The 17,949-nt window shown below is 41.2% G+C and overlaps 1 protein-coding gene across 1 annotated transcript; it reads left to right on the top strand.

Moving 5' to 3' along the window:
* Positions 1-15,771: 15,771 nt before the first annotated feature.
* Positions 15,772-17,713, top strand: TMEM229A (transmembrane protein 229A). The gene has a single exon (XM_042971179.1). The coding sequence runs from the start codon at positions 15,772-15,774 to the stop codon at positions 16,894-16,896; it is 1,125 nt and encodes a 374-aa protein (XP_042827113.1). The 3' UTR covers positions 16,897-17,713.
* Positions 17,714-17,949: the final 236 nt, after the last annotated feature.

Below are 17,949 nucleotides of genomic sequence, written 5' to 3'. Positions count from 1 at the left end.
AGAAGTGAATATAAGTGAAAAGAATGTACGTGGTTTTTATTTTCTGGGAAGCTGTTTCACTTGTTGAGACACATATAGAGGTGCCCCATTCAGAAAAGTGCTTCTGATTTTGCATTGATTGCAACATATAAAACTAGATGCTTATGTAGATTTTTTAATCACGACCTTTGTTCAAAATTAAATCCTGTATTATGGGGCGCCTGTGTGGCTCAGTCGGTTAAGCATCCGACTTCGGCTCAGGTCATGATCTTGCGGTCCGTGCATTCGAGCCCCGCGTCGGGCTCTGTGCTGACAGCTCAGAGCCTGGAGCCTCCTTCAGATTCTGTGTCTCCCTCTCTCTGACCCTTCCCTGTTCATGCTCTGTCTCTCTCTGTCTCAAAAATAAATAAACGTTAAAAAAATTTTTTTTAATTAAATCCTGTATTAAATAAACATTTTGTTCAAAAGTTGCCTAAAACAATAAAAATACTTTTGCTTTTTTTTTTTTTTTACCAGATTACAAAGTGTGCAAGGTATGTTGAGTTGAATACCAAACTGGGAGTCAGACTAGGGAGGGCCTCGACTGTGAGTTTCAATTAGAATTGCAAGCTATTGGTTGTGCCTATTCTGAGTCCATTCTGAAGAGTTGTGAAGTTAAAGTAATGAATAGTGAGGGTAAAGAAAAGAAGTTATATCCAAGGGACGTTTCCCAAGGAGAATTGGTAGGTCTTCAAAACTGATTAGATGTAGTGAGTGAAGCAAAAGGGATAGCAGAGAAAGGCTCCAAAATGGATTGGTGGTCAAGCCATTAGCCAAGACTAGGAAAGGCAGAACACATGTCCTCTGAGAGGGAGAACAGTGGAAGAAAGGGAATATCAAGTGATAGAATGACTTCATTTTTAGAAATGTTGAGTTGGTATTGCCTGTGGAACATCCAGATGAAAGCAGCTCATTGGATACTGGATATATGAATCTGAGTTTGCAATGATAGCAATCTTAAGAGTTTTTATTTATTCCTGAAGTCTGTACTACGCGGTCGGTACTCTGCGGCAGAAGTTGCTAGCCGTTTCTAAATATTTGTCCTCCCTCAACAACTGTATTCCTCTTTATCTATACTAAGAGAACCCATGACTTGTGGCTGGGTACAAAGCCACTTGGAAAAAGACTATGCTTCCCAACCTTCCTTGGCTAGATGTCATCATGCTACTAAATTCTGGCCAATGGCCTGGAAAAGGAAGTGTTCTCAAAAAAGCCTCTTCCTTATCCTTCTTGTTGCCAGAATGCAGACAGTGACTAGATGGCTAGGACAGATAGATCCTTAGAAATGGAAGTCATCCATAGTACAGCGACCACACGAGCTACTGCCTGCATGCCAGGAAGTGTGTGCCACCACATCAGCCCCAGGCACCTAGTGAGAATTATTCAGGAGACAAAAATAATGTGTCTCCTGTTTAGACCACTAATATTTGGACGTTCCACCTTTGAAAACAAAACCAAATCATAACTAGGGCATATACATTATCTCATATAACCCTCATAACAACACTATCATTATACCTAATTTAGACATGAGGAATGCGGCTGAGAGAAATGAGGAGAGAGGTTTCCCCAGGGTCACCCAAACAGGAAGAAGTGGAGCTAGGAATGGGCACCTGGGTAGCTCAGTCGGTTAAGCACCAAGAGCCGACTTCAGCTCAGGTCATGATCTCACAGTTCATGAGTTCAAGCCCTGAGTCAGACTCTGTGCTGACAGCTCAGAGCCTGGAGCCTGCTTGGGATCCTGTGTCTCCCTCTCCCTCTGCCCCTCCCCACTCGCACTCTGTCTCTCTCTCAAAAATAAACATAAAAAAAAAAGTGGAGCTAGGATTTAACCCAAGAAATCTGATGGCAGGGGTCATACTCATTATCACTAAGCTTAAACAAACTGTCTAGCTCTCTGACCATTCCAAAGGCATCACACACAGACAAAAATCAGTCATTCCTTTTTTTTTTTTAACTTTTTATTAAACTATAATATGTGTAGAGAAATGAGCACATCCTTATTTTTCAAATGAGGAGCATATTCAATCAAAGTGTTATCTTGTTTCTTACCGATATTCTTTCTCCTCACTCATGTGCCTATTTTCTCTTATCCCCAAATAAAAACCACGTAAGTACCATTCTTTCTATGTTTATAGTATGACCTAGAAAAACACATTATTGAAGTTTTCTGGAAACTTCTCTTTTGCAGGCTAAATAACCGTGAGTCCTTTTGCCTTTCATTATAGATTTAATTTCCCAACTACTTGAATTATTCCCATTGTAAATCTTTAAACATTCTTTAATTCCTCTCAATCTTCTACCTAAGTACCATTCATGGTGGCAAACTGAGCAGCGTATATGGCTTGAGAATGAGTTTTTCACAGCACTTGCTTTGTACCAGGCCAAGATTCACGCATTAGCCCACCCATCATATTGAGTAGATTTAAATACTTGGTGAGTTAAGAAGTTCTTTCTGTTTTTCAGAGACAAAGAGAGCTTTGTGTTATTGCTGAAAAGCCACATAAATAACTTGAAAACAAAGAGTTTGTCAATGACAATCTGTTCTTTATGTTTTCAGAATTTGTATTTGGCTAACCATAATCCCCTAAAATTCATCCGTGGACAGGAGGGCATGGGAAAAAGCAGTGCAATAGTTTCTTTCTGGGACAGACTGAGTAAGGGGGAGGAACCAGAACACCATGTTCCAGAGGTAAATTCAACATGTCACAATTGCCATGGATTACATATGAAGAGGCGTTAGCTCAGGGAGTGCAACTTGCTATCACACACCCCCAGAAAACTCAGGTGCCCAAACAGATTCAAAAGAAATATCTATGCTACTGTGAAATTCTAAATTTAGAAGTTTATAAGTTAATTTATTTCCAGATATTGGGGTAAAAAAAAATCAGAAAAAGGAAATGCCTTCTGCTAAGAACGAATACTCAGAGGTAAGATTAGGATTTTGGAAGGTACTCTAAAGATGTTTCAGAAATAAGGAAAATTGAAGGAAGTTGAAATTCATCAACACTGTAAATTAATTGCAGAGATAATCTTACAGGAAATAATCTTACAGGAAAAATACAAAGGGAATATCATTACACGCAAATAGATAAATTATGTGAAAGATTTGCAAGTTCCGGAGACACTCATTAAAAATGATTTTTTGTTTATTTGTTTAATATAATGGTAGGAACATGAAGTTTAGATCCAAAAGTCTTGTGCATCACACAAAGAATGAATTTCCCTAATACATAAAAACTGCTGTCAGTAAATTAAAAAAGGCCTATTGCCTTGTGGTGCCTGGAAGGCTCCATTAGTTGAGCGTCCCACTCCTGATTTTGGCTCAGGTCATGATCCCAGGGTCATGGACCCCACCCGGAGTGGAGCCCTGCATTGGGCTCCGCACTGAGCATGGAGACTGCTTAAGATTCTCTCTCCCTCTGCCCTTCTCCCCCACTCACACACGCCCTCCCTCTCTCAGAAAAAAAAAAAAAATACCAGTCATCCCAATGGAAAGGTATATGAGAAGATAGTTTACAGAAGAAGAAAGAGAAATAGTTCTTCTATATTTGACATAATGCCTCACTGTACTCAAAATATTATCATTAAAAATTAAAACTACCATTGAAATACTTTACATTTCTCAAGTTGGCAAGTATCAAAAAATGTAATAAAATATTACCGACAAGATTGTGTGGAAATAGGCCCTTACACAATTGTTCGTGGGAATGACAATTGACCCAATATCCTAGGCTAACAATTTGGCAATATCTTTCAAAATTACCAACGTATATACCCTTTGACCAGTAGCTTCACTTCTCTATCCTTAAGTCATATACTCCCACATTGTGAATGATCTTGTGTTTCAAGGCTTTTATAATGCAGAATTCTTTTTATGTGAGTATAACTGACACACAATGTGACATTTGTTTCAGGTGTACAACATACTGATTCAAAAAGTTTATACATTATGCTATGTTCACGAGCATAGCTACCATCTGTCACCATATGATGCTACTACAATACCCTTGACTGTATTCCTTACGTGTGCCTTTTATTCCCATGGCTTATTCATCCGTAATTGGAAGCCTGTGTCTCCCACTCTTCTTACCCCATTTTGCTCATCCCCCGACCTCCTTCTCTCTGAAAACATCAGTCTGTTCTCTGTATTTATAGGATTAATTCTGTTTTTTGCTTGTTTACTCTTTTGTTGTTGCTTTTTATTAGATTCCACATATGAATGAAATCATATAGTATTTGTCTTTCTCAGTCTGACTTATTTCACTCAGTGTAATACCCTCCAGGTCCATCCATCTTGTCTCAGATGGCGCAATCTCATCCTTTTTATGGCTGCATCCAGTGTGTGTGTGTGTGTGTGTGTGTGTGTGTGTGTGACGTCTTCCTTATCCATTCATCTATCCATGGACACTTAGGTTGCTTCCATGATATGTCTATTGTAAATAATGCTGCAGTAAACACAGGGATGCATATATCCTTTTTTTTAATATAATTTATTGTCAGGTTGGCTAACATGCAGTGTATACAGTGTGCTCTTGGCTTTGGGAGTAGATTCCTGTGATCCATCACTTACATACAACACCCAGTGCTCATCCCAGAAAGTGCCCTCCTCAATGCACATCACCCACTTTCCCCTCTTCTCTGCCGCCCCCCCCCATCAACCCTCTGTTTGTTCTCTGTATTTAGGAGTCTCTTATGGTTTGCCCCCCTCTCCGTTTGAAACTATTTTTCCCCTTCCCTTCCCCCATGCTCTTCTGTTAAGTTTCTCAAATTCGACATATGAGTGGAATATGATATCTGTCTTTCTCTGACTGACTTATTTCACTTAGCATAATATCTTTTCAACTTAGTGTCTCCATTTTCTTTGGAGAATACCTAATAGTGGAATTATTGAATCATATGGTATTTCTCTTTTAATTTTTTGAGGAAACTCCATCCTGTTTTCCAGAGTGGCTGTACCAGTTTACCTTCCCACCAACAGTGTACAAGTGTTCCTTTTTATCCACATCCTCGTCACTACTTGTTATTTCTTGTCTTTTTGATGTTAGCCATTCTGACAGGTGTAAGGTGATATCTCATATGGTTATGACTTGCATTTCGCTGGCGATTAGTGATGTTGAGCATCTTTTCGTGTGTGTGTTGGCCATCTTTATGTTTGTATATATTGTAGCATTTTTTTAAGAAGTAAAATTTGTGTTTATTGGAAAAGAAATGGGAAGCATTTGAAAAATAGTTCTGAAAGTCTTCTTCTCACAAGGACATGTAGCATGAATTAATGTGCTATGTGCCCACTTAGTGCCATATATTATAGCATTCTTACCATGACAAGATTTTAAATATTTAAATGCCCATTGGTAAAAGGCCTGGTGAGATAAATAGTGATTCACTCAAACAAGGCAATACTACTTAGCTGTGTAAAATAAAACTTGGAGATGAATTCTTTATGTATAGATTGGGAATGATTTCTATGCAAAGTTAATAGATAAAAAAAGATAAGGTGCAGAATAAAGCGTACTGTATATTTGCATCTGCATAAGAAATGGTACAGGAGGCTTCTATTCATTAGTATATGCATAGAATATCTCTGGATAGACAACCAATAAGCTAATAATATTGCTCCAAAGGAAAATGGGTGGGTAGGAGACAGATATCCGAGGGAAATTTTCTCAGCATAGCCTTTTGTACCTTATAAATGTTGTAGATATGAAAATACTGGATTTTTAATCAAAGTATAGGTGACACACAATGTTTTTTGTTTTTTAAATTAAATAAAGGCTAAATTCAAAAATCATCTACCCCAGCCTCCCCAAGAATTATTTTAACCCTTGAAATATAATGTACATATTTTGGAATTTCCCTAGCAGTAAATAGTAGTACTTCTTGCCTATCACACATTATTTCAAGGAACTGATGAGAAAAACAAGTATGGAAGCACTTTGTAGATTATAAAGTACGATGCAAATGAAAAAAATATCTGTCTATATATAACTGCATTGACTGAGCCTAGATCCCTGCTATAATATAAATACCTGATATTCTAATACATTTGTTGAAACTCAGTGCCGAAGATTGAAAATTTAAGAATGTCACACAAATGCTAACCCATTTATTTGCTAATTGTTTATTCTGGCTCTTAACAATGATTTTTTTAACCTTAAACACAAAAAAGAACTCACCTCGTGCCATAACATATTAAAAAATAGTTGTGTGTAACTCAGACAATAACACATTTAATGTCTATGAAACCTTGTGATCTCCAAAAATTCTACTGTGAGGTTTGCTTACCAGGGAGAGAACTTTAATAGAATAAATAATTACCCCAATCATGAGAGTGTATATATATAAATGCAAACTACCATATATCTAATGTATCTAAACAGACCTGAATGCCCCATGTACATTCTAGAATGGGAATGCCCAAGTACAATTCATTTTTCTTGCCAGCTCCTGTTGATTGATGATGTCTTCCTGTATCATTCTGTGGAATGGGATTCAAAGGCAAAACTCTGGACTTACTAGAAAAACATGCTGCAATAATTATGTCTGCCATTTATGTGAGAGTAAGAAATGGTGGGAGGGCCATTTGTAGAAAGTAAAACACTGTGTAGAAAGTAACACGTTCTACACAGTCACTCTTGCTCCTTAAGTTTCCATATGTTTTTACCTTCCTTCTTCCTTTCTGCCCTCCTTCACCATAATTTTCTACAAAAAGATACCCAGGAAAGAGGGTTGCATGACAGAAGGATTTATGCAGCCTGGTAGTAAGAAAGAAAGGAGTGTTCCCCTCCCTAGCATTCCTTAGCAAGGGGAAAGGATGAAGAGATGGAACAAGAGCTTGCGGGAACTCAGTCAGATATTCTTAGCTCTGGTCATTAAATTAAAATACGGAGGGATCAGTGAAATACACATGACCTAGTTCATATTAATATTACTAGATTTTGTTTATATGATCTAATCAATAAAGGTCAAGAATGTCCACACAGTAGCTCATTTAAATCAATATCAGAATCCACAGAAGTTGAATGATCTCTTCTCTGTGTAAGTTTCTGTGCTAGGAGCTACAGAGATGCTGACAGTATTTGTAATTCAAATGAGTTTTCAATATGACAAAACATAGACATGAGACGTTTTGAAAATTCAGGGTAACAACAAAAGCAGTACATGATGAAATTGTTCAAGGTGATACATCAACAGCCAGAATACGTCAAGCAGGTGAAGTCCAGCCCAGCTTGATAAAGGATATTAATATGAGCAGGCCTTGGAAAATGGATAGGGTTTACTGAAGTAGGAGGGGGTCTGATGAAGGTTACTGAAGATGAGTACAAGAAATGAGGGTGGGAAAGTAAATCACTATTTGATCTTGATGGTCAGGAAAAGGAACTTGGGTGTTCTGCTGTAAGTCAAGGAAATCTTTTGAAGGTTTTTGATTAGGGTAATGAAATCTTCAAAGTCGTGGTTTAGGATGGTTACACTGATAGCAATCTATCCAAGATAGATTGGAAGAGGATAGAGAAACTTATGCTGGGTACATCCGTTAACATGTTATTGGAATAGTCCCGGCTGAGGTGATAGTGGTCTGAACAAGGGTGATAGCACTGGAAATGCAAAGGAGATAATAAACTATAAAAATATTTTAAAAGAGATACTGGAGAATATGAACAGGCAGTATACAATAACTGCTGAGTATGGGGGCTGAGAGATATTAAGGAGTCAAGGGTAGTATATTGGAAGAACAGGAAGATCCTAAAAGACAAACTTTTCCTAATTAGAGTCAGGTTTCCCTCCTGTGTGTGCAAATACATTCAGGCTTTTCTTCTGTCATAATTTGTATTATTCAGTTTTGTGGTCTGTATTTATTTATCTACCTCCCTTACTAGATGGTGAAATGCTTGAGCATAACGATCATCCTTTGGTTATGGCATAAGTGGCACAAAAGTGTGTGTATGTATACATACAATGATATCAAGGGATGGAGGACACGAGGGAGGGGAGTATCTGTTTCAGAGGGAGAGATGAGCGATGGAATTTTGCACATGGAGAGACAGAAGTAACAGTATATCGTTCAAAATAATACATTTGTTTTCTTTAATCATATTAGATTTTTTCAGAGGTATTTTTATCACTGTCCAATCAGTACAACCCCTCACATGCCACACCCCAAACATACATTCTCAACACCAAGATTCTACCATAAGGCCAACCTCCCACCAGCCATGACTTCCTAGTCCCATCAGAAGGAAATGTTTATTCTACAAAAGTATTCAGAGTTTCCAGCAAGGCTTCTGATGGGCTATTTAGTAATAGCCAAAGTCTGAAAATGTGTATCATTTTGATTCTCCATTTGAACTTTAAGGTATGTAGTCTAGGTAAATAAATATGGCTATATGAAAAAGATAATTAAGGGAATGCTTGTCACATAGAAGCTCATATCAGCACATTTTTTTGGAAACAACTTAACTAGCAAAAAAATGGGGATTAGCTAAACAAATTATGGGTCGTCCATACCAAGGAATCGGTTGTCATCATAACCTATGATGTAGCAGATTATCAAACAGAAAGATGCTCCCTAATCACCAATAGGTGACAAGGGCAAATTCCAAATTACAAAAGGAATGCATAATATAATCTCCTTGTGGTGATACTATCATATTGTTGAAAAGCTACATACCAAAATATTAACAGTGGTTATCTATGGGTTATGGTATCATGGGGGATGTGTATTTGTTTTACTTTCTACTTTTATTTATTTCTAATTTATTCAGTAGACAAGTATATCTTTTGTGGTAAGCTATACTTGAAACTTCAAGGCGGGGAGACTTTTCTATTTTCATTTTTTTTATGTCCAAGGCATAGCACATAAGGTATTGCACACTAAGTGCTCCATAACCGTTTGCTGAATGAAGAAAAATATAATTAAGTATATGTTTATATTTGGTTATTATAAACAAAATTTATATAGGATATAAATATAATAAATGTATATTCTCTAAAGCAAGAGTTGTGGCAGTGACAACCACAGAAGAAAGCAATATGTCACCAACATGACCACTCACAGAAGAAACACAGGTCAGGCAGAATAACTACAGTTAACCAAGAAAACCACTAACTAGTCGCCAGGTGACGGGAAACAGAACCAGCATCCTTGCTAAGAAAGGCAATCAGTACACTGAGTTCTAGGAACTGCACCCTCCCCCGAAGGTCTAAGAAATCTAGGCTATTGGGCCATGGCACTGACTCGGGCCTCATTCATCTGTCTTCTGGAATTTAAGTGAAAATGACTCCTCTCTCCTGAGCCCTGATCAGGAGAGAGGAGTCATTTTGCTGAACTTCAATATCTAGAAATATGTACTAACAGCCCACAGGAATACATTTGCGTTCCATATTTATTTTCCTGTTATTTGACTTCTATCTTTTTTTTATGTTTATTTATTTATTTTGAGAGAGAGAGAGAGAGAGAGCAAGAGCAGGGGAGGGGCAGAGAGAGAGAGAGAGAGAGAGAGAGAGAGACCCTCAAGCAGGCTCCACACTGCCAGCACAGAGCCTGATGTGGGGCTCGATCTGATGAACCACGTGATCATGACCTGAGCCAAAATCAAGAATCGGGCGCTTAACCAACTGAACCACCCAGGCTCTCCTGACCTCTGTCTTCTATTCCACATTAGACCATCTAGCCACATTTGTACAAATAAATAGCCCTTTACTATTTTGTAAGGAAACCCAGAAGAAAGGCAGGGGAAATAAACAAGTAAATGTACTGAACAACAATAACAAAAAGATATGAAATGATCATCTAGACTAATGATTAAAATTAAATGCATGATAACCAAATGGATGGAGTGGCTGGGGAAGGGTTAGGGATTCTTAAATTAATGCCCACTAGAACTATAAAGAGAATTGATCTTTTTTTTATTAAATCTGCTACTTCAACTCATTCAAGATGACTTTAATGTGAGAACATAAGAGATAACACAGTGTATCGCAAATGAGCTTTGATGTCAAGTGGAAATGACTGCATAGCTTTGCTTTTGATTTATTAGCTGAGACCTTGAGCAAGTAATTTTTCTGAGCCTCAGAAAATATCTGTTAAAAATTAGAGAACAGTTATATGAAATACTGATAATATATGTGAAGTACACAGCTAACATGTAGGTACCCGTTAAGTAGTACCCATTAACAGTGATGATCTCTCTTACCAACAAACCCTAACCAATGGACTCAAGTAGTATTATTCAAAATAAGCTGCTTCCTTTGAAAACACAATGGAATTAAGTGGGGAGGGGAAAATAGTCTCCTTGGGCATTCAAAGGGAGGCACTGGCAAGCAGGCAAAGATTACACAAAGGGAGTATTTCTGATTTGAATATTGCTCAAAGTGAAATTTTATTTTTTAAGCAAGCTTTCCCAAAACAACTTGTTACTGGTTGGGTTTTTCTATAAGCTTTATGAATTAAAAGAATCTATTCAAAGTCTGTTCCTTAAGAGCCCCACTCAGGAAAATCTCAGAAATAATCCTCAGCTGAGGCAGTTTCCTGGTGAAAACTAGGAGCTCTAAGAAATTTCTGGGACAGAAAAAAGGCCTGAAATTTAAATTGACAATATAAAAATACATAAAGGGCTGCCAGGAGGAGTTGTAAAAGAAAACTTTCCTGATATCAATATGACCCCCTATTAATCCGATTATCAGAAAGAGGAGTAAAAAGAGTACAGTTAAAAAGAACGAGTCTCATAAAGACATTCAATGGGAACAACAGGAAAGATTTCCCAGATGATCCTCAGCAGTGGCATGGTCAAAAATTTACATGCTCCTATTTGACCTTTCTGTCCTTGTCAACGAGCACTGATAATCTGTTAGTTGCCTCCTGATGGCTCATTTGCTCTCCCAGATGTTTAAGGAACATAAAAAAAGAATTTGCCAGGGATGCCTGGGTGGCTCAGTAAGTTAAGCATCTGACTCTTGATTTTGGCTCAGGTCATGATCTCACAGTCCTAGGATTGAGCTCCATGTCGGGCTCCATGCTGAGCGTGGAGGCTGCTTGAGATTCTCTCTCTCCCCTTCTCTCTCTGCCCCTCCCCAGCTCCCTCATGCTCTCTAAATGAATGAATGAATGAATGAATGAGCAAACATTTTTTTAAAGAATTCTTTAATTTGGGGCACCTGGGTGGCTCAGTCAGTTGAGCATCCAACTTCGGCTCAGGTCATGATCTCACAGCTCGTGAGTTCGAGCCCTGCATCGGGCTCTGTGCTGATAGCTCGGAACATGGAGCCTGCTTCGGATTCTGTGTCTCCCTCTCTCTCTTCCCCTAACCCACTCACATTCTGCCTCTGTCTCTCTCAAAAATAAATAAACATTAAAAAAATTTTTAAAAAGAATTCTTTAATTTAAAACTGTAGTATATAACAAAAGGAGTTTAAAAAGAATATATGAAACTATAGCCATATGCATACAAAGAGTTTACACAGCTGTGTTTTTATCGAACTGTCAATCAACCTCTTTCCCTTCCTCTGCCCTCCACTGGGGATGAGCATCATTTTAGCTAAACTCAACGTCAGTCTGCTTCTTCATTACTTTTACTTGTCCTTACTCAAATTATTCTCCTCAAATGCCAACTGGTCCTTACCATTAGACTGTGCAAACCCAAAATCATATATCCCTCAAAGCTTATTATCTATATGGTCATGCCATTATTGTTTGATTGCCTTCATGAACATGACTTCCACTGTCTTCATCAACACAACTTTATTATTCTAGGAAGCTCTAGACCAGAGAGATAGAAGTTTATTATTTATTCTCAACACTTTTTGAAACTCTCACCTCAAAACACCCATCTTGCTATGTCCCCCAGTCCCAAACCATTATATCATAATCATTACCCAATTCTAATCAAGCCCTTGTATTGAAAGACTCATCTTAATCCAAATCCAAAAATTTCATAAATAGTCCAACATTATCCTTCCTGCTCCAAGATGCTCTTAAATCTTTGTCAAGGAAGAAAGCTCCCTTACCATGGTAAGCAACAAACTCAGTTTTGCCTTAGCAACAGGTTATTTTGGTGGTATTTGTAGGGAGCCAGCATTCAGCAATTGCAAACCTTCTTGGATGGATGTCCTCCTTCTTAGTCTGATGATTATAGTATATAAGAGGGGTGTGTGCATGCGTGTGTGTGTGTGTATGTGTGTGTGTGTATAATTTGCTCCATAGAAAGAAAGGTTTTTATATCTACTGTTAATGTGGCTGCTGCCTTTTACTGTTTCCTCTGTCATTACGCTCATACCTTACCCTATTGGACTTCCCTTAAGCTTTCTTCTAAATGCTGTGCTCTCCATGCACTTTCCTTTAGTTCTTCTGGTATGCAGTGAAATGTCTCAGGCATTCCATGTATCTAAAAGACTACAATCAGGACCCTGTGGCCACTAGGCAACAATTCACTGAAGATTATCATAATCCTCCAAAGGGCCCTTCTCCTTATTCGCATATCTCCCCCTGGTCACAGGAACTACTGGGCTCCTGGGTCTGCACCTATTTGGAGCCAACCTCGCCAGCCCAGTAAGGTTAGCGTTGGCTCCACATGAATTGTTATATCTCTACAGACATGGTTACTCAGACAGCTTCATAGTCCCTGAGGTCAAAGAAGACCGTTTTCCATGAAGAACAGTGTTTCAAAGCATTCTTTGAATGGCTGCTTTCTAACCTAAGGAATCTCAAACCGATGTTATTTTATTGTAGATTCCTGTTCCGTACTTTTAAACTCCCCTCATCCTCATGCCCACCAATTCCCAATAAGTTTCTGGGTTTACAGATGTATCTAATGTTTGCAGTAGCAAAGACCAACACAGAAATGCCTTTAGCGTTTTATGATCATTTTGATGTGAGGATTGTAAATTATAAAATTATCGCGGATCATTAAAGCCGTACTACAGTTTTCCTTTTGGAAACCCAGCAATGAAGCATTTAAAACAAAAGAACAATGTGATGATAAAGCAGAAACAAAGATTGGTATCATTGGTGGGCTAACTTTTCAGAATGGTAAAATATACTCATTTTTCAAAACGAGGCAATAAGTGAAAAGAATTAATGGCAATTTATACAATGAGCTTTCTTCTAGTCCTTTGTCTCATGCCTTTTTAAAAAACTTTTCCTTTTATCCTTTTTTTCTACTTTTTTTTAAAAGTTAGTGTTTCATATCTTTTGAAGTGTTGTAATGAAGGAGAGGCCATGACAAACATATTTAAAAAAAACATAGAATAATTATAAGATATGTATGGTACACAAAACAGAAATTTTGTTAAGTGCTTAGGTTAAAAATACAGAAACTGAAGATCTAATTTTTTGTTTAATCCAAAAGATTTTCCTACATTCCCTGGGATGAATGAGACTGAAATATAGAATTAGATCTTTGAAGGTTTCCCTTGCATCAAAAAATTAGAAGAAATATGGGGTGCTTGGGTGGCTCAGCCATTAAGTGACCAACTTGGTTTTCGCTCAGGTCACCATCTCACAGTTCATGAGTTCGAGCCCTTTATTGGGTTCTGTGCTGACAGTGCAGAGCCTGCTTGCAATTCTCTTGTCTCTCTCTCTCTCTCTCTCTCTCTCTGCCCCTCCCAGCTCACTCTCTCTCTTTCTCAAAAATAGTTTTTTAAAACATAAAAATTAGAATAAATAGATGACCTGAGCCCTTGAAGTTTAATTGACTATTAGAAAACAATTCTAGTATAGTAAATCAGTGTATGCATGTTTGAATGGCTATATTTATGCTATCATCCCTTGCTGGAGTAGCAATTATGCATTTGTTTTTAGTATCTGATAAGCTAGGCCCAGGATTGAGTTTTTATAGTAAAATAACAACTCAAAGAAATGTATTTATTGGTATGTATAATAGCCCCCCCTCCTTAGCCATAGGGGATACATTCCAAGACCCCCAGTGGATGCCTGAATATATACTCCATAGTATTGAGTATATATACTATATATACTATGTTTTTTCCTGTACATACTTACCTATGATAAAGTTTAATTTATAAATTAAGCACAGTAGGAGATTAGCAACAATAATATAATTGAACAACTATAACATTATACTATAATAAAAGCTATGTGAATGTGGTTTCTCTCCCTCAAAATATCTTATTGTACCATACTCCCTCTTCTCCTGATGATGTGAGATGATAAAATGCCTGTGTGATGGGAGGGAGTGAGGAGAATGACATAATGTTAGGCTACTACTGACCTTCTGGTGATATGTCAGAAGGGACATCTTCTGCTTCTAGACCCTGGAAAGCAAAACTGCAGATAAGGGGAAACTAGGTACAACTAGCCGATCATAAGTAGTTATTATTAATAATAATCATAAGTAGGCTTTACACAGATATGATAGATTTGTTAATAATATATTTTTTAGTCTATTTATTTTGAGAGAGAGAGAGAGAGAGCACAAGCGAGGGAGGAGCAGACAGAGAGAGAAAGAGAGAGAATCCCAAGCAGGCTCCCGGATGTCAGTGCAGAGCCCAATGAGGGGCTCGATCTCACAAACCGTGAGATCATGACCTGAGGTGAAATCAAGAGTCAGCCGCTTAACCAACTGAGCCATCCAGGAGCCCTGTGACATGTATGATAGATTATTGTCATATCAACTAGATTATACACTTCTTGGAGAGTACATCTCACAACCTTCTATTTTCCCAGTGTGTTTAGCATCTTGTATATAGTAAGTGCTCATGAAGATGTTTAGATTTGAACTCTGCTTTTTAACAACATTATTATTTCTCCTCATGGTACTTGCTCAGTCACTTGGGCAACTAACCTTATCTCTGGTTTTGCGGCTGGTTTGTTGAGCCTGCTACCTGAGACTTGTCCCTCGGGTTTGTTGAGCCTGTCCCTGGCATGACAGTTTCCACCCACTCGTGTTTATTCTTTGTGGCTGGGTCACAGCTGGCTTTGAATTAGAACATTAAATATACAGCACCACAGTTTGGTCTCAGGCCCGGCCTCTGGTTTGTGGCACTAGGCCATTGGCCTCTGCCAGCCAGGCCCTGGCCCCGGTTTCCGCGATACAGGGAGTGCCCATCAGCTCGCGGTCACACCTGTTAGGTGTTTCTCCGCTCCTGCCTCCGCGCGAGCAAACGCCTCCTGCACCACTGGGGACCTGGGTGCAGAGCGCGGGGGAAGGGGGCGGAGAAGCAGGGCCCGGCCTTCTCCTCCTGCGGACCCCGCGGGATCTGCTCGGAGGGTGGAGCGGGGAGGGGGCACTGCGAGGCGGGAGAGGGTTGAGACAGGCGGAGAGGGGTATGGGGAGGGCCCGTGGAAGGGGTGTCACTGCTCGCTTCACGCTTCAAGAGGCTGCAGCAGAGGCGGCGGGGCTGAGCCGCGGAGGAGACGGGGTTTGTAGTAGCAGCCTCCGCATTTCTCCTTGCAGCCCCAGCGCCACCGCCCCTCGCCGGGCCGCGGCGCGCGTTAGGCCGCGCAAAGTGAGCGCGGGCGCCGGCCGGCTGCACCTCACCCGGGACCGGAGGGCAGAGCGCGGTGGGGCCGCGGCGGGGGTACTGCGCGAGCCGGGCGGCCCGCGCGTCTCCGGGGCGCACCAGCTGAGGCTGCCACCGGGCCGCGGCAGGGACGGAGCACCCTGCGCGCCCCCCGGGGGCCGGCAGGGGCCGGGAGGCGGCGCGGGGCTCGGCTCCTCCGCCCCGCAGCTCCGCGCACCCTGCAGCGGCGGCGGCGGCGACGGCGCGGGCTCGGGCGCCCGGGCACCCTCCGAGCCCATGGCGGGCAGCGATGCGGGCGGCGAGGGTCGGGCGCACAGAAGCGGCGCCGCGCGGCGTCCGGGGGCCCCCGGCGGGCGGGGAGGCGAGGCTGCCGCCAGCAACCCGGGGCCGCTGTCCACTGCTGAAGCGCCGGCGGACGGCGCTGCGCTGCCCGCCTGGATGCGCCTCTACTTCTACGGGATGCACGGGATCACCCTGGACGTGCTCGTGTCCGCGGCTCGGCGCTTCGCTAGCAGCCCGGACCTCCGGATGCTGGGCTTCTCCTCGCCCTACCGCTGCCTGCTGCACTCGCTCACCCACTTCGCCCTGGAGAAGGTCTACCTGCAGCAGCGGCGCTGCCCCAGCGCCTTCCTCTTCAATTTTCTCCTCTACCCCTCGGCCCACGTGGCGCTGCAGACCCTGGCGGGCCAGGCGCTGCTGCTCGGCCTGCGCAGCGGACCGCGGGGTGCGGCGGCGCCGGGGACACTGGACCTAGCGCTGCAGTATGTGCTGGCTCTCTACCACTGCCATGTGTTCCTGAAGCGCTTCCTGCGCTTGCGGTACCGGCGGCAGCCAGAGGAGCGGCAGCAGCCGCAGCATCGGCCCGGCGCGCCCCCCGCCCCTCTGGGCGCCCGGGCCCCTGTGGTTGCAGGTGGCCGGAGGCGACTACCCCGAGACACTCGGGGCGTCGGAGGAGCCTCCGGTCAGGGGCTGCCGGACCTGTTCCGCTTTCTTTTCTTCGGAATGCACGGCTTTTTGGATGAGATCTTCTTCACTTTCTTCTTTAACTTACTGGGGCAGGGAGACGGGGCCACCAGCGGCCACACGTCGCTCTGGTCCTTCTTTATTTATGGCAGCTGCAGTTTTGTGGTGGAAAAGCTCTACTTCCACCTGCACTGCAGTCGTGGCTGGAGCGCTTGGAAGCGGGTGCCCATCTACGTGGTCTTCGTCTATGTGTGGGAGTTGTCCTGGGGTCTGGGACTCCGCATGTGCGGTGCTTGTTCCTGGGACTATTCTCACTACCCGCTCAATTTCATGGGCCTCATCACCCTGATGTATTTACCTGGTTGGATATTTCTTAGTGTGTACCAGGACCTACTCTCCAACGTGTTGTGGCGGGTGCAGTACCTACCGACCAAATAAGACAAAACAAAACAAAAGTCACTGGATTCCCACGAAGCAATTCGATTTCCTTTTACACGTTTAAAACGGAGTGGGTTTTTTTTAGCCTTTTAATTTTTATACGTTTTACTAAATTCTTACAATAGGTTTTATTGGACCCTTTAGTTTTTATGACACTTTGGAACCTATGCATAATAATACAATGTTTCAAAATACTGCTCAAGACATAAAGTACTTGTCAATATTGAAAACCCCTTACAAGCCCAAGCAGTAAAACCATCATACCTTAACTTCAGAACCTGTAGTATGTTCACTTTTGGGGGCGTAGGTGGGTGATAACTACTAATTTTTTTTTTTTTTTTAAGTGAGGAGGTTATTCAGATCAGAAATCAGTGATCTTTACAAGATTTGGCGAAATTTTCTGATTTAATGGTTTGTTTACTTTCTTTTTAATCCAATTTCATTTTAATTCCTTGCCATACTTACCAATCACTGCTGAAACTCAGTATCTTGTACTTCTAAAACTATAGTTAATAGCTCTTAAAGTGCCTCCCTCTACTACACAAGTGAAAAAGAAACTGACAAATGTGAAAACACATCCTATGGATACAGTTTTAAACTCAGACAGGTGACACTGTGTTAAGATATTTGATCTCCATCCTGGAAATGATTGTTTTCCAATGTGGATTAGCCTTAAATGCCAAGTGTGTTAACATTGATTAGATTTTATGTTATCTATGGCTGTAAATTTTTGTTGTAAAATGTTTACCTTGTATGCCCAAAGTCCAAGCAAAGTTATACCACTCAATAGTGTTCTAACCCTAAGGACTTTTGTTACATGGAGCTTCAAGAATAGAAACGATTCCTTGGAATAAAATGAACCTAAATGTTCATTATACTCGCCTTTGGCCTAATTGTTTACCGTGACCACAGATACGTGTTTTCAGTGTACTTCTGCTACGGCTCACTTGTAAACATCTTTCTTTTTGCTTCTGGGCCCACAGAGGTTTGGGGCCAAACCTTGATGTGGTAATGTGCATTATAAATCCGTGATAGCTTTATGGTGACTCGTTA

This window comes from Panthera tigris, chromosome A2, assembly GCF_018350195.1.
Source record: "Panthera tigris isolate Pti1 chromosome A2, P.tigris_Pti1_mat1.1, whole genome shotgun sequence".
In the NCBI taxonomy this organism is placed as follows: Eukaryota; Metazoa; Chordata; class Mammalia; order Carnivora; family Felidae; genus Panthera; species Panthera tigris.
Note: the sequence above shows the minus strand (reverse complement) of the source record. Positions and strands in the feature narration are given on the sequence as shown.

Coding starts and splice junctions, on each gene's coding strand:
- TMEM229A (XM_042971179.1), top strand. CDS start 15,772: ATGGCGGGCAGCGATGCGGGCGGCGAGGGTCGGGCGCACAGAAGCGGC.